Source organism: Salvelinus namaycush, chromosome 16 (assembly GCF_016432855.1).
Source record: "Salvelinus namaycush isolate Seneca chromosome 16, SaNama_1.0, whole genome shotgun sequence".
NCBI classification, from domain to species: Eukaryota; Metazoa; Chordata; class Actinopteri; order Salmoniformes; family Salmonidae; genus Salvelinus; species Salvelinus namaycush.
This window is the reverse complement of record NC_052322.1, coordinates 42,965,481-42,992,421: the sequence shown is the minus strand read 5'-3', so window position 1 is coordinate 42,992,421 and position 26,941 is coordinate 42,965,481. Positions and strand designations below refer to the sequence as shown.

Below are 26,941 nucleotides of genomic sequence, written 5' to 3'. Positions count from 1 at the left end.
CTCTCATAGAGTCTAATATAATATTACCTATAGGTTTATAACCTCTCATATAGTCTAATATAATATTAAGTGTAGGTTTATAACCTGTCACATAGCCTATTTAACGCAGAAATAATTAACAGATTTAAGCATTTCATGCAGTAGAATTATACATCAAATGCACATTTTGATTTGGGGAACAGGAGAGGAGAAATATGATTTCTTTCATTCAGCATCTTGAGAGAATGAATGCGCCATTAGGGACCGTCTGTAAAGGTGCTATTTTTATCAGCATCATAAAAACTGATAGTATTTCAATCACAGTTAGGGACCGTCTGTAAAGGTGCTATCTTTATCAGCATCATAAAAACTGATAGTATTTCAATCACAGTTAGGGACCGTCTGTAAAGGTGCTATCTTTATCAGCATCATAAAAACTGATAGTATTTCAATCACAGTTGTAAAGGTGCTATCTTTATCAGTGTCATAAAAACTGATAGTATTTCAATCACAGTTGAAATACTTTACAGTCACTCTGTAAAGGTGCTATCTTTATCAGTGTCATAAAAGGTGATAGTATTTCAACCACATAAAATATGCATCCAAAACAAAATGAAATATTATCAAAAACATTTTAGGTCATTTTAACAGCTTTTATTTTCCTTAAAACCGGTCAAATTGATGTCATTTTTTCCCTCCCCGGTCCCTAAGCATTTTTGATGCGCGAGAGAAGCAGAGATGAAAAGAGGAAAGAGAAGACAAACTTTACTGACATCATTCATTCTATCCATTTATGACATCATTCATTCTATCCATTTATGACATCATTCATTCTATCCATTTATGACATCATTCATTCTATCCATTTATGACATCATTCTGGTGAGCAGGGATTTATTTAGTCTTCTAGGGAAACAAGTAATGACAGAAGAGAAGCTGCATGGATCTAATTATAGACAAGTTGACTCACAAATAGCCTATGAAAATGTCGGAAATTATAGGCAAAAAAATCGTTCTGCTGTCTCTCACTGTAACCTACAGCATATGTTCTATATTTAAAGGGGTTAGGGTTGGGTTCACTTTGTCTCACACACACACATAATTTTTCACCAAATACTGTAGCTGCGGCATATTCTGCATAGTATTCTCCTTCAGTATATTCTGCATAGTGTTCTCCTTCAACAGTATATTCTGCATAGTGTTCTCCTTCAACAGTATATTCTGCATAGTGTTCTCCTTCAGTATATTCTGCATAGTATTCTCCTTCAACAGTATATTCTGCATGTGTTCTCCTTCAACAGTATATTCTGCATAGTGTTCTCCTTCAACGATATTCTGCATAGTGTTCTCCTTCAGTATATTCTGCATATGTTCTCCTTCAACAGTATATTCTGCATAGTGTTCTCCTTCAACAGTATATTCTGCATAGTGTTTCTCCTTCAACAGTATATTCTGCATAGTGTTTCCTCAACAGTATATTCTGCATAGTGTTCTCCTTCAACAGTATATTCTGCATAGTGTTCTCTTCAACAGTATATTCTGCATAGTGTTTCTCCTTCAACAGTATATTCTGCATAGTGTTCTCCTTCAACAGTATATTCTGCATAGTGTTCTCCTTCAGTATATTCTGCATAGTGTTCTCCTTCAACAGTATATTCTGCATAGTGTTCTCCTTCAACAGTATATTCTGCATAGTGTTCTCCTTCAGTATATTCTGCATAGTGTTCTCCTTCAGTATATTCTGCATAGTGTTCTCCTTCAACAGTATATTCTGCATAGTGTTCTCCTTCAGTATATTCTGCATAGTGTCTCCTCAACAGTAATTCTGCATAGTTTCTCTTCAACAGTATATTCTGCATAGTGTTCTCCTTCAAAGTATATTCTGCATAGTGTTCTCCTTCAGTATATTCTGCATAGTGGCTCCCTTCAGTATATTCTGCATAGTGTTCTCCTTCAACAGTATATTCTGCATAGTGTTCTCCTTCAACAGTATATTCTGCATAGTGTTCTCCTTCAGTATATTCTGCATAGTGTTCTCCTTCAGTATATTCTGCATAGTGTCCTCCTTCAACAGTATATTCTGCATAGTGTTCTCCTTCAACAGTATATTCTGCATAGTGTTCTCCTTCAACAGTATATTCTGCATAGTGTTCTCCTTCAGTATATTCTGCATAGTGTTCCTCAACAGTATATTCGCATATGTTCTCCTTCAACAGTAATTCTGCATAGTTTTCTCCTTCAACAGTATTTTGCAAGTGTTCTCCTTCAACAGTATATTCGCATAGGTTCTCCTTCAACAGTATATTCTGCATAGTGTTCTCCTTCAACAGTATATTCTGCATATTGTGTTTCCTCATCAGTATATTCTGCAGTGTGTCTCCTTCAACAGTATATAGCATAGTGTTCTCCTTCACAGTATATTCTGATAGTGTCCCTTCAACAGTATATCTGCATAGTGTTCTCCTTCAACAGATATTCTGCATAGTGTTCTCCTTCAACAGTTATTCTGCATAGTGTTCTCCTTCAACAGTATATTCTGCATAGTGTTCTCCTTCAACAGTATATTCTGCATAGTGTTCTCCTTCAACAGTATATTCTGCATAGTGTTCTCCTTCAGTATATTCTGCTAGTGTTCCTTCAACAGTATTCTGCATAGTGTTCTCCTTCAGTATATTTGCATAGTGTCTCCTTCAACAGTATATTCTGCATAGTGTTCTCCTTCAAAACAGTATATTCTGCATAGTGTTCTCCTAACAGTATATTCTGCATAGTGTCTCCTTCAACAGTATATTCTGCATAGTGTTCTCCTTCAACAGTATTCTGCATAGTGTTCTCCTTCAACAGTATATTCTGCATAGTGTTCTCCTTCAACGATATTCTGATAGTTCCTCCTTCAACAGTATATTCTGCATAGTGTTCTCCTCAACAGTATATTCTGCATAGTGTTCTCCTTCAACAGTATATTCGCATAGTGTCTCCTTCAACGTAATTCTGCATAGTGTTCTCCTTCAGTATATCATAGTGTTCTCCTTCAGTATATTCTGCATAGTGTTCTCCTTCAACAGTATATTCTGCATAGTGTTCTCCTTCAACAGTATATTCTGCATAGTGTTCTCCTTCAACAGTATATTCTGCATAGTGTTCTCCTTCAACAGTATATTCTGCATAGTGTTCTCCTTCAACAGTATATTCTGCATAGTGTTCTCCTTCAACAGTATATTCTGCATAGTGTTCTCCTTCAACAGTATATTCTGCATAGTATTCTCTTCACAATATCTGCATAGTGTTCTCTTACAGATATTGCATAGTGTTCTCCTCAACAGTATATTCTGACTAGTGTTCTCCTTCAACAGTAATTCGCATAGTGTTCTCCTTCAACAGTATATTCTGCATAGTGTTCTCCTAACAGTATATTCTGAATAGTGTTCTCCTTCAACAGTATATTCTGTATAGTATTCTCCTTCAACAGTATATTCTGCATAGTGTTCTCCTTCAACAGTATATTCTGCATAGTGTTCTCCTTCAACAGTATATTCTGCATAGTGTTCTCCTTCAACAGTATATTCTGCATAGTGTTCTCCTTCAGTATTTGCATAGTGTCTCCTTCAACAGTGATATTCTGCATAGTGTTCTCCTTCAACAGTATATTCTGCATAGTGTTCTCCTTCAACAGATATTCTGCATAGTGTCTCCTTCACATATATTCTGCATAGTTCTCCTTCAACAGTATATTCTACTAGTGTTCTCCTTCAGTATATTCTGCATAGTGTCTCCTTCAACAGTATATTCTGCATAGTGGTTCCCTCAACAGTATATTCTGCATAGTGTTTCCTTCAACAGTATATTTGCATAGTGTTCTCTTCAACAGTATATTCGCATAGTGTTCTCCTCAACAGATATTCTGATAGTGTTCTCCTTCAACAGTATATTCTGCATAGTGTTCTCCTTCAACAGTATATTCTGCATAGTTTTCCTTCAACAGTATATTCTGCATAGTGTTCTCCTTCAACAGTATATTCTGCATAGTGTTCTCCTTCAACAGTATATTCTGCATAGTGTTCTCCTTCAGCATATTCTGCATAGTGTTCTCCTTCAACAGTATTTTCTCAGCCAATATATCTGAATGAATTTGAATAAGACTCAGAGTACCGTGTGATTTCAAGCAGTGAGTGTACCTGTGACTGAATTACTTTATTTAATGTTTATTTCCAACTATACACTAGTCTATTTCAGGTTTTGATTCTCCTACACACCTGTGTTAAGTTGTTAGTATATGGATGTAGGATCTTAATTTGAGACAGTTTTCTACAGCAGCAACAGAAAATGTGATTTATTATGTGGATTATAATTCATGGACATTCTTGTAGAAGTTGATACATTTTTCATTATAGCAAATCAAGTCTGTCATTTCAAAGTGGAAATTAGAAACGCTCGAAACATTTTTTAAATTCAAATACACTACAAGTTTGCATTTTCCTGCTCCTGCTGAGCAGGAAAATTCTCAGCAAAAAAAAAAACGAGTGATCAAATTCCGATCCCACATCTGTAGATGAACGTGCATTGTGCAAAGGTTTTTGTTCACCTTGCTCAGCACCTTGACATCCTGTGTGTGTATCATACAGGAGCGTATGCGTAAACTGCTGAAGGTGTATGAGTTGCTGGGAGGAGAGGAGGACATCGTTAACCCTACTAACGAACTCATCAAGGAGGGACACATCCTCAAACTGTCGGCCAAGAACGGCACCTCACAGGACAGATACCTCATCCTGGTGAGTGACACACACACACACACACACACACACACACACACACACACACACACACACACACACACACACCTCACAGGACAGATACCTCATCCTGGTGAATGAGTCATTGTAACAGTGGGAGTGTGAAAATGGCTTAACTGTTGATACGTTGGTGCGAACACTGTTCACTGCTTGAAATCATGTTGTGATTTATGTTGTGAATCTAAAATGTAAAAAATCTCTCTCTCTCTCTCTCTCTCTCTCTGTCTCTCTGTCTCTCTCTCTTTCCCCCTCTCTCTCTCCCTCTCTTCTTCCTCTCTCTTTCCTCTCTCTCTTTCCTTCTCTCTCTCTCTCTCTCTCTCTCTCTCTCTCTCTCTCTCTCTCTCTCTCTCTCTCTCTCTCTCTCTCTCTCTCTCTCTCTCTCTTTCTTTCCCCTCTCTCTCTCTCTCTTCTCTCTCCTCCCTCTCTCTCTCTCTCTCTCTCTCTCTCTCTCTCTCTCTCTTCTCTCTCTCTCTCTCTCTCTCTCTCTCTCTCTCTCTTCCCTCTGTTCTCTCTCTCCTCTCTTCCTCTCTCTTCTTTCCCTTCCCTCTCTCTCTCTCTCGCTCTTTCGCACTCTCCCACTATCTCTCTCCTCTCTCTCTCTCTCGCTCTCTCTCTCCCCACTCTCTCTCTCCTTCTTCACCCACCTCTCTCTTGCTCCCTCCCTCCCTCCCACTCTCCCTCCCTCTCCCTCTCTCTCGCTCTCTCTTACTCTCCCTTTCCCCCTCTCTTGCTCTCTCTCTCTCTTTCTTCACCCCTCTCTCAATACCTCTTCCCCCACCTCTTTCTCTCTCGCTCCCTCCCACTCTTCACCTCTCTCTCGCTCTCTCTCTATTTCTCTCTCTCCCTCTCTCTCTCTGTCTCCCCCCCTCTCTCTCTCTGCAGTCAATGATAGGTTATTGTACTGCGTTCCTAAGCTGAGTTGATTGGTCAGAAGTTTGGGGTGAGAGCAGGATTGATGTGGATGGATGGAGCTGAAGGAGAGCAGCAGTGTTAACGTGCCCAGGACCTTTCTGGTGTCGGAAACAACGATCACTAGAGCTGCAGGCCAGGTGAGGGCAGCGGATTCTCTTCCTCTATCTTGAATTAGAGGCTTTTGAGTAGTTACTTTAAAAAAAAGAATCTCTGCTTTTAGCAACGGACACAATTTTACAATGAATTGCAATTATATTTAACTCCAAGCCATTTGTTTATTGTGAGTAGGACTGAAGAAGAGAAGAGAGATTGGATCCAAGCTATCCAGGCCACCATCCAAAGACATGAACAGACGCTTGCGACGTTCCACCATCTCAACTGTTCTCTCCGAGACGAGGACTACACTCCTCCCAACTCACCTGTAAGATACAATACAACCACTAGTCCCTAACACTAACCCTCCAACTCACCTGTAAGATACAATACAACCCTAGTCCCTAACCCAACCCCTCCAACTCACCTGTAAGATACAATACAACCCCCCCTACCCTAGCCCTAGCCCAGCCCCTAACCCCTCCAACTCACCTGTAAGATACAATACAACCCCTAACTCTTAGCCTCTCCAACTCACCTGTAAGATACCAATACAACCCCTAGCCCCTAGCCCCTAACCCCTCCAACTCACCTGTAAGATACAATACAACCCCTAACCCCTCCAACTCACCTGTAAGATACAATACAACCCCTAACCCTAGAACTACACCTCTCCCCCTAGCCCTAGCACAACCCCAGCATAACCCTAGCCTCTAGGCTCTAACTCCAGCATAACCCCTAGCCTCTAACTCCAGCATAACCCCTAGCCTCTAGGCTCTAACCCCTAGCCCCTAGGCTTAACTCCAGCATAACCCTAGCTTCTAGGCTCTAACCCCAGCATAAACCCTAGCCCCTAGGCTCAAACCCCTAGCCCCTAGCCACTAACCCCGCATAACCCCTAGCCCCTAGGTCTAACCCCAGCATAACCCCTAGGCCTAGCCTCTAACCCCTAGCACCTAGGCTCTAACCCCAGCATAACCCCTAGGCTCTAACCCCAGCATAACCCCTAGGCCCTAGGCCCTAGCCTCTAACCCCAGCATAATCCCTAGGCCCTAGCCTCTAACCCCAGCATAACCCCTGGGCTCTAGACTATAACCCAGCATAGCCCTTAGGCCCTAGCCTCTAACCCCAGCATAATCCCTAGGCCCTAGGCTCTAAACCCAGCATAACCCCTAGACTCTAACTCCTAGTCCCTAGCCTCTAACCCAGCAAACCCTAGCCCCTTGACTCTAACCCCTAGCCCCTAGGGTTCTAACCCAGCATACCCTAGCTTCAAGACTCTAACCCCAGCATAACCCCTAGCCCCTAACCCAGCATACCCTAGCCCCTAGACACTAGCCCCTAGGCCCTAACCCCAGCATAACCCTAGCCCCTAGACTCTAACCCCTAGCTCCTAGGCTCTAACCCCAGCATACACCCTAGCCCCTAGGCTCTAACCCCGTATAACCCTAGCCCCTAGGTTCTAACCCCAGCATAACCCCTAATCCCTAGCTCTAACCCCAGCAAAACTCTAGTCCCTAGGCTCTAACCCAGCATAACCCGTAGTTCCTAGGTTCTAACCCAGCATAACCCCTAGGCCCTAGCCTCTAACCCCAGCATAACCCTAGCCCTAGACTCTAACCCCAGCATAACCCGTAGTTCCTAGGTTCTAACCCAGCATAACCCCTAGGCCTAGCCTCTAACCCCAGCATAACCCTAGGCCCTAGGTTCTAACCCCTAGCTCCTAGGCTCTAACCCAGCATAAACCCCTAGGCCCTAGACTCTAAACCCTAGCATAAACTCCTAGTCCCTAGGTTCAAACCCCAGCATAACCCCTAGCCCTAGACTCTAACCCCTAGCCCCTAGGCTCTAAACCTAGCCCTAGACTAAACCCTAGCCCCTAGACTCAACCCCTAGCCCCTAGACTCTAACCCCTAGTCCCTAAGCCTCTAACCCAGCATAACCCTAGGCCCTAGGTTCTAACCCCTAGCCCTAGACTCTAACCCTAGCCCTAGGCTCTAAACCCTAGCCCCTAGACTAAACACCCTAGCCCTAGACTCTAACCCTAACCCCTCTAGACTCAACCCTAGTCCCTAGCCTCTAACCCCAGCATAACCCTAGGCCCTAGGTTCTAACCCCTAGCCCCTAGACTCTAACCCCTAGCCCCTAGACTCTAACCCCTAGTCCCTAGCCCTAACCCCAGCATAACCCCTAGGCCCTAGGTTCAACCCTAGCCCCTAGGCTCTAACCCCTAGCCCTAGCCTCTAACCCCTAGCCCTAGGCTCTAACCCTAGCCCTAGCTCTAACCCTAGCCCTAGGCTCTAACCCTAGCCCCTAGGCTCTAACCCCTAGCCCCTAGGCTCTACCCTAGCCCTAGCCTCTAACCCTAGTCCCTAGGCTCTAACCCCTAACCCTAGCCCCTAGACTCTAACCCCTAGGCCTAGGCTCTAACCCCTAACCCCTAGTCCCCTAGGCTCTAACCCAACCCTAGCCCCTAGCTCAACCCCTAGCCCTAGCCTCTAACCCCTAGCCCCTAGCCTCTAACCTAACCCCTAGCCCCTAGGCCTAACCCCTAGCCCCTAGGCTCTAACCCCTAGCCCCTAGCCTAACCCTAACCCCTAGCCCCTAGCTCTAACCCCTAGCCCCTAGCCCCTAGCCTCTAACCCTAGCCCCTAGGCTCTAACCCTAACCCCTAGCCCCTAGCCTCTAACCCCAGCATAACCCCTTCCTTATTAACACTATTCAATTCAACTCTTTAGCTTCTGAAATGCCCCATCTGTGATCATCATATTGTATTTCTCCTGTCTCTCTCTCTGTCTCTGTCTCTCTCTCTCTTCTCGTCTCTCTCTCTCTCTCCTCTTCTCTCGCTCTCTCTCTCTCTCTCTCTCTCTCTCTCTCTCTCTCTCTCTCTCTCTCTCTCTCTCTCTCTCGTGTCTCTGTCTCTCTCTGTCCCTGTCTCTCTCTTTCTCTCTCTGTCTCTGTCTCTGTCTCTGTCTATGTCTCTCTCTCTCTGTCTCTGTCTCTGTCTCTCTCTCGCTCTCTCTCTCTGTTCTTCTCTGTCTCGTCTTGTCTCTGTCTCTGTCTCTCTCTGTCCGTCTGTCTGTCTGTCTTGGTTCTTCTGTCTGTCTGTCTGTCTGTGTCTGTCTGTCGTCTGTCTGTCTGTCTGTCCTCGTCGTCTCTCTCTCTCTCTCTCTCTCTCTCCTCTCTCTCTGTCTCTCCCCTGTCTCTCTCGTCTCTCTCTGTCTCTCGTCTCTGTCTCTGTCTCTGTCTCCTGTCTCTGTCTCTGTCTCTCTCTGTCTGTCTTCTGTCTCTCTCTTCCTCGTCTCTCTTCCTCTCTCTGGCCTCTCTCTCTCTCAGAACTGTAATGAGCCTGGGGAAGCGTGCCCCCACTCCGATCCGGGAGAAGGAGGTGACTCTGTGTATGAAGTGCCAGGGCCGTTCAACTCCATCACAAGAGACGCCACCACTGACAAGCCTGTGGACACGTACGTTTCCAATCAAGTCATGATGTTATGTACATGTGACCAGATTGTCAACGGTCTAATGCTGAAGAATTAGACACAATTCAATATTAAAAATTATTGTATTAAAGAGGATTCTCTGGTACTTTTGAATACTTTTTAGTCAGTAGTTCTCAAAATAGGGCTCACAGCCAAAAGTGGTCCCCGAAAATGGTGTACTATGTCACGTATGTTCAGACACGAGTATGTGCACCACGCCCATTGCTTTCTCTCTCACTCTGTTGTGCGTGCATCTTGCTAGCTGTCATTTCAAATGGTGAGGGGTTGAAGCTCATTGGCTAGAACTCGAATTGCTTGGGGGCTGGCCCACGGTTGGGAAGTTATAAACCTATAGGTAATATTATATTAGACTCTATGAGAGGTTATAAACCTACACTTAATATTATATTAGACTATATGAGAGGTTATAAACCTACAGTTAATATTATATTAGACTATGTGAGAGGTTATAAACCTACAGGTAATATTATATTAGACTATATGAGAGGTTATAAACCTACAGGTAATATTATATTAGACTATATGAGAGGTTATAAACCTACAGTTAATATTATATTATACTATATGAGAGGTTATAAACCTACAATTAATATTATATTAGACTCTATGAGAGGTTATAGACCTATAGTTCATATTATATTAGACTATATGAGAGGTTATAAACCTACACTTAATATTATATTAGACTATATGAGAGGTTATAAACCTACAGTTAATATTATATTAGACTATATGAGAGGTTATAAACCTATAGTTAATATTATATTAGACTATGTGAGAGGTTATAAACCTATAGTTAATATTATATTAGACTATGTGAGAGGTTATAGACCTACAGTTAATATTATATTAGACTCTATGAGAGGTTATAAACCTAGAGTTAATATTATATTAGACTCTATGAGAGGTTATAAACCTATAGTTAATATTATATTAGACTATATGAGAGGTTATAAACCTACAGGTAATATTATATTAGACTATATGAGAGGTTATAAACCTATAGTTAATATTATATTAGACTATGTGAGAGGTTATAAACCTACACTTAATATTATATTAGACTGTATGAGAGGTTATAAACCTATAGTTAATATTATATTAGACTATATGAGAGGTTATAAACCTACAGTTAATATTATATTAGACTATATGAGAGGTTATAAACCTACAGTTAATATTATATTAGACTATATGAGAGGTTATAAACCTACAGTTAATATTATATTAGACTATATGAGAGGTTATAAACCTACAGGTAATTTTATATTAACATCAGACTACTGTTCTGGTCCTCTCTTCTATAACATTAGACTACTGTTCTAGTCATCTCTTCTATAACAGACTACTGTTCTGGTCCTCTCTTCTATAACAGACTACTGTTCTGGGCCTCTCTTCTATAACATTAGACTACTGTTCTGGTCCTCTCTTCTATAACATTAGACTACTGTTCTGGTCCTCTCTTCTATAACATTAGACTACTGTTCTGGTCCTCTCTTCTATAACATTAGACTACTGTTCTGGTCCTCTCTTCTATAACAGACTACTGTTCTGGTCCTCTCTTCTATAACAGACTACTGTTCTGGTCCTCTCTTCTATAACAGACTACTGTTCTGGTCCTCTCTTCTATAACATTAGACTACTGTTCTGGTCCTCTCTTCTATAACAGACTACTGTTCTGGTCCTCTCTTCTATAACAGACTACTGTTCTGGTCCTCTCTTCTATAACAGACTACTGTTCTGGTCCTCTCTTCTATAACAGACTACTGTTCTGGTCCTCTCTTCTATAACATTAGACTACTGTTCTGGTCCTCTCTTCTAGAACATTAGACTACTGTTCTGGTCCTCTCTTCTATAACATTAGACTACTGTTCTGGTCCTCTCTTCTAGAACATTAGACTACTGTTCTGGTCCTCTCTTCTATAACATTAGACTACTGTTCTGGTCCTCTCTTCTATAACATTAGACTACTGTTCTGGTCCTCTCTACTATAACATTAGACTACTGTTCTGGTCCTCTCTTCTATAACAGACTACTGTTCTGGTCCTCTCTTCTATAACATTAGACTACTGTTCTGGTCCTCTCTTCTATACCATTAGACTACCGTTCTGGTCCTCTCTTCTATAACATTAGACTACTGTTCTGGTCCTCTCTTCTATAACATTAGACTACTGTTCTGGTCCTCTCTTCTATAACAGACTACTGTTCTGGTCCTCTCTTCTATACCATTAGACTACCGTTCTGGTCCTCTCTTCTATAACATTAGACTACTGTTCTGGTCCTCTCTTCTATAACATTAGACTACTGTTCTGGTCCTCTCTACTATAACAGACTACTGTTCTGGTCCTCTCTTCTATAACATTAGACTACTGTTCTGGTCCTCTCTTCTATAACAGACTACTGTTCTAGTCATCTCTTCTATAACAGACTACTGTTCTAGTCATCTCTTCTATAACAGACTACTGTTCTAGTCATCTCTTCTATAACAGACTACTGTTCTGGTCCTCTCTTCTATAACAGACTACTGTTCTAGTCATCTCTTCTATAACAGACTACTGTTCTAGTCATCTCTTCTATAACAGACTACTGTTCTAGTCATCTCTTCTATAACAGACTACTGTTCTAGTCATCTCTTCTATAACAGACTACTGTTCTAGTCATCTCTTCTATAACAGACTACTGTTCTAGTCATCTCTTCTATAACAGACTACTGTTCTAGTCATCTCTTCTATAACAGACTACTGTTCTGGTCCTCTCTTCTATAACAGACTACTGTTCTAGTCATCTCTTCTATAACAGACTACTGTTCTGGTCCTCTCTTCTATAACAGACTACTGTTCTGGTCCTCTCTTCTATAACATCAGACTACTGTTCTGGTCCTCTCTTCTATAACAGACTACTGTTCTAGTCCTCTCTTCTATAACAGACTACTGTTCTGGTCCTCTCTTCTATAACATTAGTCTACTGTTCTGGTCCTCTCTACTATAACAGACTACTGTTCTGGTCCTCTCTTCTATAACATTAGACTACTGTTCTGGTCCTCTCTTCTATAACAGACTACTGTTCTGGTCCTCTCTTCTATAACAGACTACTGTTCTGGTCCTCTCTACTATAACATTAGACTACTGTTCTGGTCCTCTCTTCTATAACATTAGACTACTGTTCTGGGCCTCTCTTCTATAACATTAGACTACTGTTCTGGTCCTCTCTTCTATAACAGACTACTGTTCTGGTCCTCTCTTCTATAACATTAGACTACTGTTCTAGTCCTCTCTTCTATAACAGACTACTGTTCTGGTCCTCTCTTCTATACCATTAGACTACTGTTCTGGTCCTCTCTTCTATAACAGACTACTGTTCTGGTCCTCTCTTCTATAACATTAGACTACTGTTCTGGTCCTCTCTTCTATAACAGACTACTGTTCTGGTCCTCTCTTCTATAACATTAGACTACTGTTCTGGTCCTCTCTTCTATAACATTAGACTACTGTTCTGGTCCTCTCTTCTATAACAGACTACTGTTCTGGTCCTCTCTTCTATAACAGACTACTGTTCTGGTCCTCTCTTCTATAACAGACTACTGTTCTGGTCCTCTCTTCTATAACAGACTACTGTTCTGGTCCTCTCTTCTATAACATAGACTACTGTTCTGGTCCTCTCTTCTATAACATTAGACTACTGTTCTGGTCCTCTCTTCTATAACATTAGACTACTGTTCTGGTCCTCTCTTCTATAACAGACTACTGTTCTGGTCCTCTCTTCTATAACAGACTACTGTTCTGGTCCTCTCTTCTATAACAGACTACTGTTCTGGTCCTCTCTTCTATACCATTAGACTACTGTTCTGGTCCTCTCTTCTATAACAGACTACTGTTCTGGTCCTCTCTTCTATAACATTAGACTACTGTTCTGGCCCTCTCTTCTATAACAGACTACTGTTCTGGTCCTCTCTTCTATAACATTAGACTACTGTTCTGGTCCTCTCTTCTATAACATTAGACTACTGTTCTGGTCCTCTCTTCTATAACATTAGACTACTGTTCTGGTCCTCTCTTCTATAACATTAGACTACTGTTCTGGTCCTCTCTTCTATAACATCAGACTACTGTTCTGGTCCTCTCTACTATAACATTAGACTACTGTTCTGGTCCTCTCTTCTATAACATTAGACTACTGTTCTGGTCCTCTCTTCTATAACAGACTACTGTTCTGGTCCTCTCTTCTATAACATTAGACTACCGTTCTGGTCCTCTCTTCTATAACATTAGACTACTGTTCTGGTCCTCTCTTCTATAACATTAGACTACTGTTCTGGTCCTCTCTTCTATAACATTAGACTACTGTTCTGGTCCTCTCTTCTATAACATTAGACTACTGTTCTAGTCCTCTCTTCTATAACATCAGACTACTGTTCTGGTCCTCTCTTCTATAACATTAGACTACTGTTCTGGTCCTCTCTTCTATAACATTAGACTACTGTTCTGGTCCTCTCTTCTATAACAGACTACTGTTCTGGTCCTCTCTTCTATAACATTAGACTACCGTTCTGGTCCTCTCTTCTATAACATTAGACTACTGTTCTGGTCCTCTCTTCTATAACAGACTACTGTTCTGGTCCTCTCTTCTATAACATTAGACTACCGTTCTGGTCCTCTCTTCTATAACATTAGACTACTGTTCTGGTCCTCTCTTCTATAACAGACTACTGTTCTGGTCCTCTCTTCTATAACATTAGACTACTGTTCTGGTCCTCTCTTCTATAACAGACTACCGTTCTGGTCCTCTCTTCTATAACATCAGACTACTGTTCTGGTCCTCTCTTCTATAACATTAGACTACTGTTCTGGTCCTCTCTTCTATAACATTAGACTACTGTTCTGGTCCTCTCTTCTATAACATTAGACTACTGTTCTAGTCCTCTCTTCTATAACAGACTACTGTTCTGGGCCTCTCTTCTATAACATCAGACTACTGTTCTGGTCCTCTCTTCTATAACAGACTACTGTTCTGGTCCTCTCTTCTATACCAGACTACTGTTCTGGTCCTCTCTTCTATAACATCAGACTACTGTTCTGGTCCTCTCTTCTATAACATCAGACTACTGTTCTGGTCCTCTCTTCTATAACATTAGACTACTGTTCTGGTCCTCTCTTCTATAACATTAGACTACTGTTCTGGTCCTCTCTTCTATAACATTAGACTACTGTTCTGGTCCTCTCTTCTATAACATTAGACTACTGTTCTGGTCCTCTCTTCTATAACAGACTACTGTTCTGGTCCTCTCTTCTATAACATTAGACTACTGTTCTGGTCCTCTCTTCTATAACATTGGACTACTGTTCTGGTCCTCTCTTCTATAACAGACTACTGTTCTGGTCCTCTCTTCTATAACATTAGACTACTGTTCTGGTCCTCTCTTCTATAACAGACTACTGTTCTGGTCCTCTCTTCTATAACATTAGATTACTGTTCTGGTCCTCTCTTCTATAACATTAGACTACTGTTCTGGTCCTCTCTTCTATAACAGACTACTGTTCTGGTCCTCTCTTCTATAACATTAGACTACTGTTCTGGTCCTCTCTTCTATAACAGACTACTGTTCTGGTCCTCTCTTCTATAACATCAGACTACTGTTCTGGTCCTCTCTACTATAACATTAGACTACTGTTCTGGTCCTCTCTTCTATACCATTAGACTACTGTTCTGGTCCTCTCTTCTATAACAGACTACTGTTCTGGTCCTCTCTTCTATAACATTAGACTACTGTTCTGGTCCTCTCTTCTATAACATTAGACTACTGTTCTGGTCCTCTCTTCTATAACAGACTACTGTTCTGGTCCTCTCTTCTATAACATTAGACTACTGTTCTGGTCCTCTCTTCTATAACAGACTACTGTTCTGGTCCTCTCTTCTATAACATTAGACTACCGTTCTGGTCCTCTCTTCTATAACAGACTACTGTTCTGGTCCTCTCTTCTATAACATTAGACTACTGTTCTGGTCCTCTCTTCTATAACATTAGACTACTGTTCTGGTCCTCTCTTCTATAACATTAGACTACTGTTCTGGTCCTCTCTTCTATAACATTAGACTACTGTTCTGGTCCTCTCTTCTATAACATTAGACTACTGTTCTGGTCCTCTCTTCTATAACATTAGACTACTGTTCTGGTCCTCTCTACTATAACATTAGACTACTGTTCTGGTCCTCTCTTCTATACCATTAGACTACTGTTCTGGTCCTCTCTTCTATAACAGACTACTGTTCTGGTCCTCTCTTCTATAACATACTACTGTTCTGGTCCTCTCTTCTATAACATACTACTGTTCTGGCCCTCTCTTCTATAAAAGACTACTGTTCTGGTCCTCTATTCTATACCATCAGACTACTGTTCTGGTCCTCTCTTCTATAACATTAGACTACTGTTCTGGTCCTCTCTTCTATAACATCAGACTACTGTTCTGGTCCTCTCTTCTATAACAGACTACTGTTCTGGTCCTCTCTTCTATAACATTAGACTACTGTTCTGGTCCTCTCTTCTATAACATCAGACTACTGTTCTGGTCCTCTCTTCTATAACATTAGACTACTGTTCTGGTCCTCTCTTCTATAACATTAGACTACTGTTCTGGTCCTCTCTTCTATAACAGACTACTGTTCTGGTCCTCTCTTCTATAACATTAGACTACTGTTCTGGTCCTCTCTTCTATAACATTAGACTACTGTTCTGGTCCTCTCTTCTATAACATTAGACTACTGTTCTGGTCCTCTCTTCTATAACATTAGACTACCGTTCTGGTCCTCTCTTCTATAACATTAGACTACTGTTCTGGTCCTCTCTTCTATAACATTAGACTACTGTTCTGGTCCTCTCTTCTATAACAGACTACTGTTCTGGTCCTCTCTTCTATAACATTAGACTACTGTTCTGGTCCTCTCTTCTATAACATTAGACTACTGTTCTGGTCCTCTCTTCTATAACATTAGACTACTGTTCTGGTCCTCTCTTCTATAACATCAGACTACTGTTCTGGTCCTCTCTTCTATAACATCAGACTACTGTTCTGGTCCTCTCTTCTATAACAGACTACTGTTCTGGTCCTCTCTTCTATAACATACTACTGTTCTGGTCCTCTCTTCTATAACATACTACTGTTCTGGCCCTCTCTTCTATAAAAGACTACTGTTCTGGTCCTCTATTCTATACCATCAGACTACTGTTCTGGTCCTCTCTTCTATAACATTAGACTACTGTTCTGGTCCTCTCTTCTATAACAGACTACTGTTCTGGTCCTCTCTTCTATAACATCAGACTACTGTTCTGGTCCTCTCTTCTATAACATTAGACTACTGTTCTGGTCCTCTCTACTATAACATTAGACTACTGTTCTAGTCCTCTCTTCTATAACAGACTACTGTTCTGGGCCTCTCTTCTATAACATTAGACTACTGTTCTGGTCCTCTCTTCTATAACATTAGACTACTGTTCTGGTCCTCTCTTCTATAACATTAGACTACTGTTCTGGTCCTCTCTTCTATAACATTAGACTACTGTTCTGGTCCTCTCTTCTATAACATTAGACTACTGTTCTGGTCCTCTCTTCTATAACAGACTACTGTTCTGGTCCTCTCTTCTATAACATTAGACTACTGTTCTGGTCCTCTCTTCTATAACAGACTACTGTTCTGGTCCTCTCTTCTATAACATTAGACTACTGTTCTGGTCCTCTCTTCTATAACATTAGACTACCGTTCTGGTCCTCTCTTCTATAACATTAGACTACTGTTCTGGTCCTCTCTTCTATAACAGACTACTGTTCTGGTCCTCTCTTCTATAACATCAGACTACTGTTCTGGTCCTCTCTACTATAACATCAGACTACTGTTCTGGTCCTCTCTTCTATACCATTAGACTACTGTTCTGGTCCTCTCTTCTATAACAGACTACTGTTCTGGTCCTCTCTTCTATAACATTAGACTACTGTTCTGGTCCTCTCTTCTATAACATTAGACTACTGTTCTGGTCCTCTCTTCTATAACATTAGACTACTATTCTGGTCCTCTCTTCTATAACAGACTACTGGTCTGGTCCTCTATTCTATAACAGACTACTGTTCTGGTCCTCTCTTCTATAACAGACTACTGTTCTGGTCCTCTCTTCTATAACAGACTACTGTTCTGGTCCTCTCTTCTATAACATTAGACTACTGTTCTGGTCCTCTCTTCTATAACATCAGACTACTGTTCTGGTCCTCTCTACTATAACAGACTACTGTTCTGGTCCTCTCTTCTATAACATTAGACTACTGTTCTGGTCCTCTCTTCCATAACATTAGACTACTGTTCTGGTCCTCTCTACTATAACAGACTACTGTTCTGGTCCTCTCTTCTATAACATTAGACTACTGTTCTGGTCCTCTCTTCTATAACATTAGACTACTGTTCTGGTCCTCTCTTCTATAACATTAGACTACTGTTCTGGTCCTCTCTTCTATAACAGACTACTGTTCTGGTCCTCTCTTCTATAACATTAGACTACTGTTCTGGTCCTCTCTACTATAACATTAGACTACTGTTCTGGTCCTCTCTTCTATAACATTAGACTACTGTTCTGGGCCTCTCTTCTATAACATACTACTGTTCTGGTCCTCTCTTCTATAACATCAGACTACTGTTCTGGTCCTCTCCTCTATAACATTAGACTACTGTTCTGGTCCTCTCTTCTATAACAGACTACTGTTCTGGTCCTCTCTTCTATAACATTAGACTACTGTTCTGGTCCTCTCTACTATAACATTAGACTACTGTTCTGGTCCTCTCTTCTATAACATTAGACTACTGTTCTGGGCCTCTCTTCTATAACATTAGACTACTGTTCTGGTCCTCTCTTCTATAACAGACTACTGTTCTGGTCCTCTCTTCTATAACATCAGACTACTGTTCTGGTCCTCTATTCTATAACATTAGACTACTGTTCTGGTCCTCTCTTCTATAACAGACTACTGTTCTGGTCCTCTCTTCTATAACAGACTACTGTTCTGGTCCTCTCTTCTATAACAGACTACTGTTCTGGTCCTCTCTTCTATAACAGACTACTGTTCTGGTCCTCTCTTCTATAACAGACTACTGTTCTGGTCCTCTCTTCTATAACAGACTACTGTTCTGGTCCTCTCTTCTATAACAGACTACTGTTCTGGTCCTCTCTTCTATAACAGACTACTGTTCTGGTCCTCTCTTCTATAACATCAGACTACTGTTCTGGTCCTCTCTTCTATAACATCAGACTACTGTTCTGGTCCTCTCTTCTATAACATTAGACTACTGTTCTGGTCCTCTCTTCTATAACAGACTACTGTTCTGGTCCTCTCTTCTATAACATCAGACTACTGTTCTGGTCCTCTCTTCTATAACATTAGACTACTGTTCTGGTCCTCTCTTCTATAACAGACTACTGTTCTGGTCCTCTCTTCTATACCATTAGACTACTGTTCTGGTCCTCTCTTCTATAACAGACTACTGTTCTGGTCCTCTCTTCTATAACATCAGACTACTGTTCTGGTCCTCTCGTCTATAACAGACTACTGTTCTGGTCCTCTATTCTATAACAGACTACTGTTCTGGTCCTCTCTTCTATAACATTAGACTACTGTTCTGGTCCTCTCTTCTATAACATTAGACTACTGTTCTGGTCCTCTCTTCTATAACAGACTACTGTTCTGGTCCTCTCTTCTATAACATTAGACTACTGTTCTGGTCCTCTCTACTATAACAGACTACTGTTCTGGTCCTCTCTTCTATAACATCAGACTACTGTTCTGGTCCTCTCTTCTATAACAGACTACTGTTCTGGTCCTCTCTTCTATAACATTAGACTACTGTTCTGGTCCTCTCTACTATAACATTAGACTACTGTTCTGGTCCTCTCTTCTATAACATTAGACTACTGTTCTGGTCCTCTCTTCTATAACAGACTACTGTTCTGGTCCTCTCTTCTATAACATCAGACTACTGTTCTGGTCCTCTCTTCTATAACAGACTACTGTTCTGGTCCTCTCTTCTATAACATTAGACTACTGTTCTGGTCCTCTCTTCTATAACAGACTACTGTTCTGGTCCTCTCTTCTATAACAGACTACTGTTCTGGTCCTCTCTTCTATAACATTAGACTACTGTTCTGGTCCTCTCTTCTATAACAGACTACTGTTCTGGTCCTCTCTTCTATAACATTAGACTACTGTTCTGGTCCTCTCTACTATAACAGACTACTGTTCTGGTCCTCTCTTCTATAACATCAGACTACTGTTCTGGTCCTCTCTTCTATAACATTAGACTACTGTTCTGGTCCTCTCTTCTATAACAGACTACTGTTCTGGTCCTCTCTTCTATAACATTAGACTACTGTTCTGGTCCTCTCTTCTATAACAGACTACTGTTCTGGTCCTCTCTTCTATAACATCAGACTACTGTTCTGGTCCTCTCTTCTATAACATTAGACTACTGTTCTGGTCCTCTCTTCTATAACATTAGACTACTGTTCTGGTCCTCTCTTCTATAACAGACTACTGTTCTGGTCCTCTCTTCTATAACAGACTACTGTTCTGGTCCTCTCTTCTATAACATCAGACTACTGTTCTGGTCCTCTCTTCTATAACAGACTACTGTTCTGGTCCTCTCTTCTATAACAGACTACTGTTCTGGTCCTCTCTTCTATAACATCAGACTACTGTTCTGGTCCTCTCTTCTATAACATTAGACTACTGTTCTGGTCCTCTCTTCTATAACAGACTACTGTTCTGGTCCTCTCTTCTATAACATCAGACTACTGTTCTGGTCCTCTCTTCTATAACAGACTACTGTTCTGGTCCTCTCTTCTATAACATTAGACTACTGTTCTGGTCCTCTCTTCTATAACATTAAACCACATTGTCCTTTTTGCCTCAGTGGATTGATGTAAACTATTTCTGCTCAAGTTTCTAAAAGCATTTGGCGATTGGCGTGTATTTGGAGCGTTACAGTTGAGCCCTAAAGCTTATAGGCTTAAGCTACGCGTTAACGCTATATAAACACAATGAAAGAAAAACCTCAATGTAGCATATTGTTTAGATATCAATTGCACAATAATTATACATCTATGGATTTTTAACGCACTCTTTATTCAACCCACCCGCCACCCAGACATATCAGATGGGATTATGGGTTATTAGCAGTGGCAACCCGTCATTCATGTTTTGAGCCTCGCTTGTTAAGCTAAAAAATCATATATATTTTATATATCATATATATATAAATCATTTATTTTGGCATTAATACATGTCACATTCAGTTTGCAAACATTGTAAAACAAATCTTAGTTAGTAGTCATCATCATGAATCAAGTTGACAATCTACTGGCAAATCCTTTTCAATCCTTGTCATATGAAGAGAAATGATGAAGAGATATATAGATATATAGATATATAGAGATATATAGATAAAACATATCGGTGCTCATCGGCCATTGGACATAAACATTACACAACAAGTTGGAAATCGCAAATTCAACAATGAGTGGTTTGGAAGGAATCAGTGACTAACTGCAAAAGCATTGCAAAGCGTTCACTAGCGTGCTATTCAGTGGAGTGGGTGTGTGGTCCAAGTCTGGGTTTAAGGGTCTCTTTTCCAAGCTTAAAAGGATAAACATTCAACATTGGCCATGTTGTCAATCCAGCATGACTTCTGCCACGTTCAAAACAACTGGAAATTCGGGAACTGGGAAATCTCAGACTTCAGTGAGTTCAAGACAACTGGGAACTCTGAAAAAAAACGAACTCCGACTGGGAAAATACGTTTTGAAACGTCATCCAACTTGGAATTCCAAGTCGGGAACTCGGGCCTCTTTCTCAAGCTCCAACTTGAAGATCACTGATGTCATGATTTGACCTAGTTTGTACATCTCAATTGTCAGTAAAAAACACATTTGTTTAAGCAAGTCAGCTATGTTTTTTAAAAGGTAGTAAACGAGGCTGAATGAACTGCTTCGCTGCCAGACAAGGCTCCGCTGAAAGCCCGGTTTAGCAGTGGTAAGGTGTTGGGACTCTGCTGTTTTTTGTTGTTGTTGAGTTTGCCCCACCAAGATTTACATGTTAAAATATATCGCCATTGTTTATGAATCAACCTACAGATCACTAGTGAGGGTTCTGTGAACTGTGAAAGGACTCACCATCTTTCTGATGGCTGTGTTGGAGTGCTCTGCAGCTGTGGCGATCAACTCCAGAGATTCTGAAAAGACACAACAGAGACTTTGTTACGACAACAAAAAAACAGTTTTAAATACTAACTTGCTCCTTTGAGCGCATATTCCTGCATTCCCCTTGAATGTATTGGGAATAATAATATATAAGATATATTTTTGGGGGATAATAATATATTTTATTTGTATAGCTCTTTTCATATCAAACTCAACTCTGGACCTCGAATTCAGTTCCACTTCTTTTTGTTTCAGTGTTCCACTCTAATTAGACCAGTGACACCAGGTGTGTGGAATTAATTATCAGGTAAAACAGAAAACCAACAAGCTCCGGACATCATAGGGTAAGAGGTGAAAACTCCAGGACCTAGGAGGTTCTGCCCAACACCCAGACGTGGATCCACCTGTTGTCCTCCATTACCTGTTCTCCAGGACCTAGGAGGTTCTGCCCAACACCCAGACGTGGATCCACCTGTTGTCCTCCATTACCTGTTCTCCAGGACCTAGGAGGTTCTGCCCAACACCCAGACGTGGATCCACCTGTTGTCCTCCATTACCTGTTCTCCAGGACCTAGGAGGTTCTGCCCAACACCCAGACGTGGATCCACCTGTTGTCCTCTATTACCTGTTCTCCAGGACCTAGGAGGTTCTGCCCAACACCCAGACGTGGATCCACCTGTTGTCCTGCATTACCAACCATCCTCCAACTTTTCATTACATCATCTACAGCTACTGTTATTTTCATGTTGTCATTATCTGATAAGAACGTTTTCTTGCTTCATCATACTGGGCACATCATATGTGAGATAAACAGATTAACTAAAAACACGAGCACTGCCAACACTCAGAACAAAGAGAGCAGCAGTGTCTGGACTTGGCCGTCTCCCTCTTCGAGTCCCCCTTCCGAGACTAGCTGCCTGTTGAGAACAAGTGACAGGCAGAACCTCCCACCCACACAGCATCCACCTCTCCTCTCTATTCCACACACTAGAATGCAGTATTTCAGTCTATGATTGCCATGTGAGTGTACAAAAAAATGTGTGAAAATAAATGAATGACACACCCAGACCACAAAAATCTTAAATATTGCCAGGTTGGTTTTCACAGCTGTTTCACAAGGAGCTCATTGTTGTAAATTGTAACATATCCCTTGATGGTATTTGTTAGTTCAACATGGTTCATTATTGTATCCTAGGACCTACAATACGTATATATATATTCAACCAAAAGGGGGTGCTAATGAGCTATGGGAGATAGATAAAAAAAAAAAAAAAAAAATCATAACAGAACTACTGAAATAATATTATTTCATTGTAGACAAGACAAGAGGGATGTATTTTTATTTTTTATTTAACCTTTATTTAACTAGGCAAGTCAGACGCTCAAAATAAAAACATGACAGCCTGACTAGCCAGTGTATATCAAATGGATTTGCAGACGAATGGAGTGTAAATTAGCTGACTTTCTGATCTGTAAGGTAAGTAACTTTAAACGTGTTAAGCAGATGACACGTCTTCTTTGCTATTTCCGAAACGTAGCAACCTTTTAAAACGTGGATTTCATGTTGTTGAAATGTTAAAGGTGCAATATGCAGAAATGGCTCTGTCATTTCCTGGTTGCTAAAAATTCTAATAATTTTTGTTTATGTGACTAAACAAGCAATTCATAGTGTAGAGAATCATTGTACAATCTAAACGGCTTGAAAATATATTTTAAATAACCGTACATTTTGTATTTACATCTGTTTGAAGCTGGTGTACAAAACCAAAAGTAAAAGACGCAAAACAGAAACTTAAAGAACGGGAAGCATAGAAATAGCCCACATAGAACATATCTACCACTTCTTAGACATGCTTTCAATGAGAATGACAGATCTATAACTCACATTTCTATGTGAATTCAGTTGGGTTTCCCAAAAAGTTATATATTGCAAGGTACTCAAAAGTGCTGTGGTTTGAAGTAATGTTTTAATCTTATTAGCTAAACAAAGCTAATTTAAACAGTGAAATTGTCTTGGAAATCAGCTTTGTTTGCATAGCGGTGATGAAAATAACGTCATTTTGGCTGTAATGATCTCCAAAATTCAACGCATTAGGTCATCACACCGTTGATATGGTGTTGTGATGCAGGGGGACATATTGATGGACTTTCTCTATGTTAAAGTAGTTCCATTTCTTCTTCTACTACTGCTATGAGTTGGTAAACAAACTGAAATGGTGCATACTGCCCCCTGGAGGGTGTAGTCTGAACAGGTATAAAGACATGGTTGGTATTTTACTGCCCCCTGGAGGGTGATGTCTGAACAGTTATAAAGACAAGGTTGGTGATTTACTGCCCCCTGGAGGGTGTTGTCTGAAAAGGTATAAAGACAAGGTTGGTGATTTACTGCCCCCTGGAGGGTGTTGTCTGAAAAGGTATAAAGACAAGGTTGGTGATTTACTGCCCCCTGGAGGGTGTTGTCTGAAAAGGTATAAAGACAAGGTTGGTGATTTACTGCCCCCTGGAGGGTGTTGTCTGAAAAGGTATAAAGACAAGGTTGGTGATTTACTGCCCCCTGGAGGATGTTGTCTGAACAGGTTTAAAGACAAGGTTGGTGATTTACTGCCCCCTAGAGGGTGTTGTCTGAACAGGTATAAAGACAAGAAAGGGTGCATACCGCCCTCTGGAGGGTGTTGTCTGAACAGGTATAAAGACAAGGTTGGTGATTTACTGCCCCCTGGAGGGTGTTGTCTGAACAGGTATAAAGACAAGGTTGGTGATTTACTGCCCCCTGGAGTTATGGAATGTTTAAAGAGTAGTTTAATTCATTGGCTGACCCTTTCTCCTGACCTGGATGGAATTTTGTGATTCTTCATTAACTCAGGTCCCACCCAGTTGACTACTAGTCAAAGCCCTCAATGGAGTTGCATCCAGAGCTGTCCTTCTAACAGTCTGCAGCAGAACAAACTGCACAAACAACACTGAAATGAGACACAATGTGAAGGGCGTGTGTGTGTGTGTGTGAGTATAGCGGTGTGAAGGGTGTGTGTGTGTGTATAGCAGTGCATGACGCAGGGCCGGGATGGGTTCAAACACTCACTCTGTGCGTCCTTAAAGTCGTCATGGTCGCCAGGGAGACGGTGCAGGTAGTCTTTCAGCAGCAGCTCGTAGCGAGGGATCCTCTGAACCGGCTCCAACATGTGGTGCTGTAGGGTCAGGTTACCACAGCGCTCCTCTCTCTGAGGACACACAGAGACACACACACACACACACAGAGACGCACACACCACACAGGAAGCTGTTGAGCGTGGAAAACCCAGCAGCGTTGCAGTTCTTAACACAAACCGGTGCGTCTGGCACCTAACTACCAATAAGCTGTTCAAAGGCATTTTACTATTTTGTCTTGCCCATTCACCCTCTGTATGGCACACAATCAATGTCTCAATTGTCTCAAGGCACAACAAAATCCTTCTTTAACCTGTGTACTCCTCTTCATCTACGCCAGGGGTTCCTCAACTGGCAGCCTGTGATTTTATATGGCCCCAGAAAGTATTCAGACCCCTTGATTTTTTCCACATTTTGTTACGTTACATCCTCATTCTAAAATGGACTCAATTAAGAAAGGGAGAAGGCATTGACAGTGGATATCAGAGCAAAAAAACAAGCCATGAGGGTTGAAAGGAATTGTCTATAGAGCTCCGAGACAGGATTGTGTTGAGGCACAGATCTGGGGAAGGATACCCAAAAAAAATTCAGCATTGAAGGTCCCCGTAAACACAGTGTCCTCCATCATTCTTAAATGGAAGAAGTTTGGAACCACCAATACTCTTCCTAGAGCTGGCCGACTGGCCAAACTGAGCAATCGGGGGAGAAGGGCCTTGGTCAGGGAGGTGACCAAGAACCCGATGGTCACTCTGACAGAGCTCCAGAGTTCCTCTGTGGAGATGGGAGAAACTTCCAGAAGGACAACCATCTCTGCAGCACTCCACCAATCAGACCTTTATGGTAACGGCGAGACGGAAGTCACTCCTCAGTAAAAGGCACACGACAGCTCGTTTGCCAAAAGGCATGAGAAAGAAGATTCTCTGGTCTGATGAAACCAAGATTGAACTCTTTGGCCTGAATTCCAAGCGTCACATCTGGAGGAAACCTGTCACCATCCTTACGGTGAAGCATGGTGGTGGCAGCATCATGCTGTGGGGATGTTTTTCAGGGACAGGGAGACTAGTCAGGATCAAGGGAAAGATGAACTGAGCAAAGTACGGAGAGATCCTTGATGAAAACCTGCTCCAGAGTGTTCAGGACCTCAGACTGGGACAAAGGTTCACCTTCCAACAGGACAACGACCCTAAGCACACAGCCAAGACAACACAGGATTGGCTTTGGGACAAGTCTCTGAATATCCTTGAGTGGCCCAGCCAGAGCCCGGACTTGAACCCGATCTAACGTCTCTGGAGAGACCTGAAAATAGCTGTTCAGCGACACTCCCCATCCAACTTGACAGAGCTTGAGAGGATCTGCAGAGAAGAATTGGAGAAACTCCCCAAATACAGGTGTGACAAGCTTGTAGCTTCATACCCATGAAGACTCGAGACTGTAATCGCTGCCAAAGGTCTTAATTAACAAAGTACTGAGTAAAGGGTCTGAATACTTATGTATTATTTCAGGTATTATTATTTATTTCCTTTCTTGTAAAAAACAATTATAACCTGTTTTTGCTTTGTCATTATGCCACCATAGACTATACATCAGCTACAGAGGAGCCACCATAGACTATATACCAGCTACAGAGGAGTCACCATAGTCAATATATCAGCTACAGAGGAGTCACCATAGACTATATATCAGCTACAGAGGAGTCACCATAGACTATATATCAGCTACAGAGGAGTCACCATAGACTATATATCAACTACAGAGGAGTCCCTAATAGACTATATACCAGCTACAGAGGAGTCACCGTAGACTATATATCAGCTACAGAGGAGTCCCTAATAGACTATATACCAGCTACAGAGGAGTCACCGTAGACTATATACCAGCTACAGAGGAGTCACCGTAGACTATATATCAGCTACAGAGGAGTCACCATAGACTATATATCAGCTGCAAAGGAGTCACCATAGACTATATATCAGCTACAGAGGAGTCACCATAGACTATATATCAGCTACAGAGGAGCCACCATAGAATATATAGCAGCTATAGAGGAGTCACCATAGACTATATATCAGCTACAGAAGCGTCACCATAGACTATATATCAGCTACAAAGGAGTCACCATAGACTATATATCAGCTACAGAGGAGTCACCATAGACTATATATCAGCTACAGAGGAGTCACCATAGACTATATATTAGCTGCAAAGGAGTCACCATAGACTATATATCAGCTACAGAGGAGTCACCATAGACTATATACAGAGGAGTCACCGTAGACTATATATCAGCTACAGAGGAG

General features: G+C 41.4%; 1 protein-coding gene and 1 long non-coding RNA gene across 2 annotated transcripts in view; one reads left to right on the top strand and one right to left on the bottom strand.

The window, feature by feature from the left end:
* The first annotated feature begins 5,791 nt into the window (after positions 1 to 5,791).
* LOC120061463 lies at positions 5,792 to 9,184 on the top strand. Its single transcript, XR_005478334.1, has 3 exons — positions 5,792 to 5,818; positions 5,970 to 6,102; positions 9,111 to 9,184. It is a non-coding gene; the product is annotated as an uncharacterized LOC120061463 (long non-coding RNA).
* Positions 9,185 to 9,293: 109 nt separating this feature from the next.
* Positions 9,294 to 26,941, bottom strand: part of LOC120061692 (FYVE, RhoGEF and PH domain-containing protein 1-like) — a 36,103-nt gene continuing 18,455 nt past the window's right edge. The window contains exons 4-6 of the mRNA XM_039011586.1: positions 24,580 to 24,718; positions 21,474 to 21,532; positions 9,294 to 9,299 (exon numbers count right to left, since the gene is read on the bottom strand). Of these exons, the coding sequence (XP_038867514.1) occupies positions 9,294 to 9,299; positions 21,474 to 21,532; positions 24,580 to 24,718 (204 nt within the window). The remainder of the gene's footprint in view (positions 9,300 to 21,473; positions 21,533 to 24,579; positions 24,719 to 26,941) is intronic.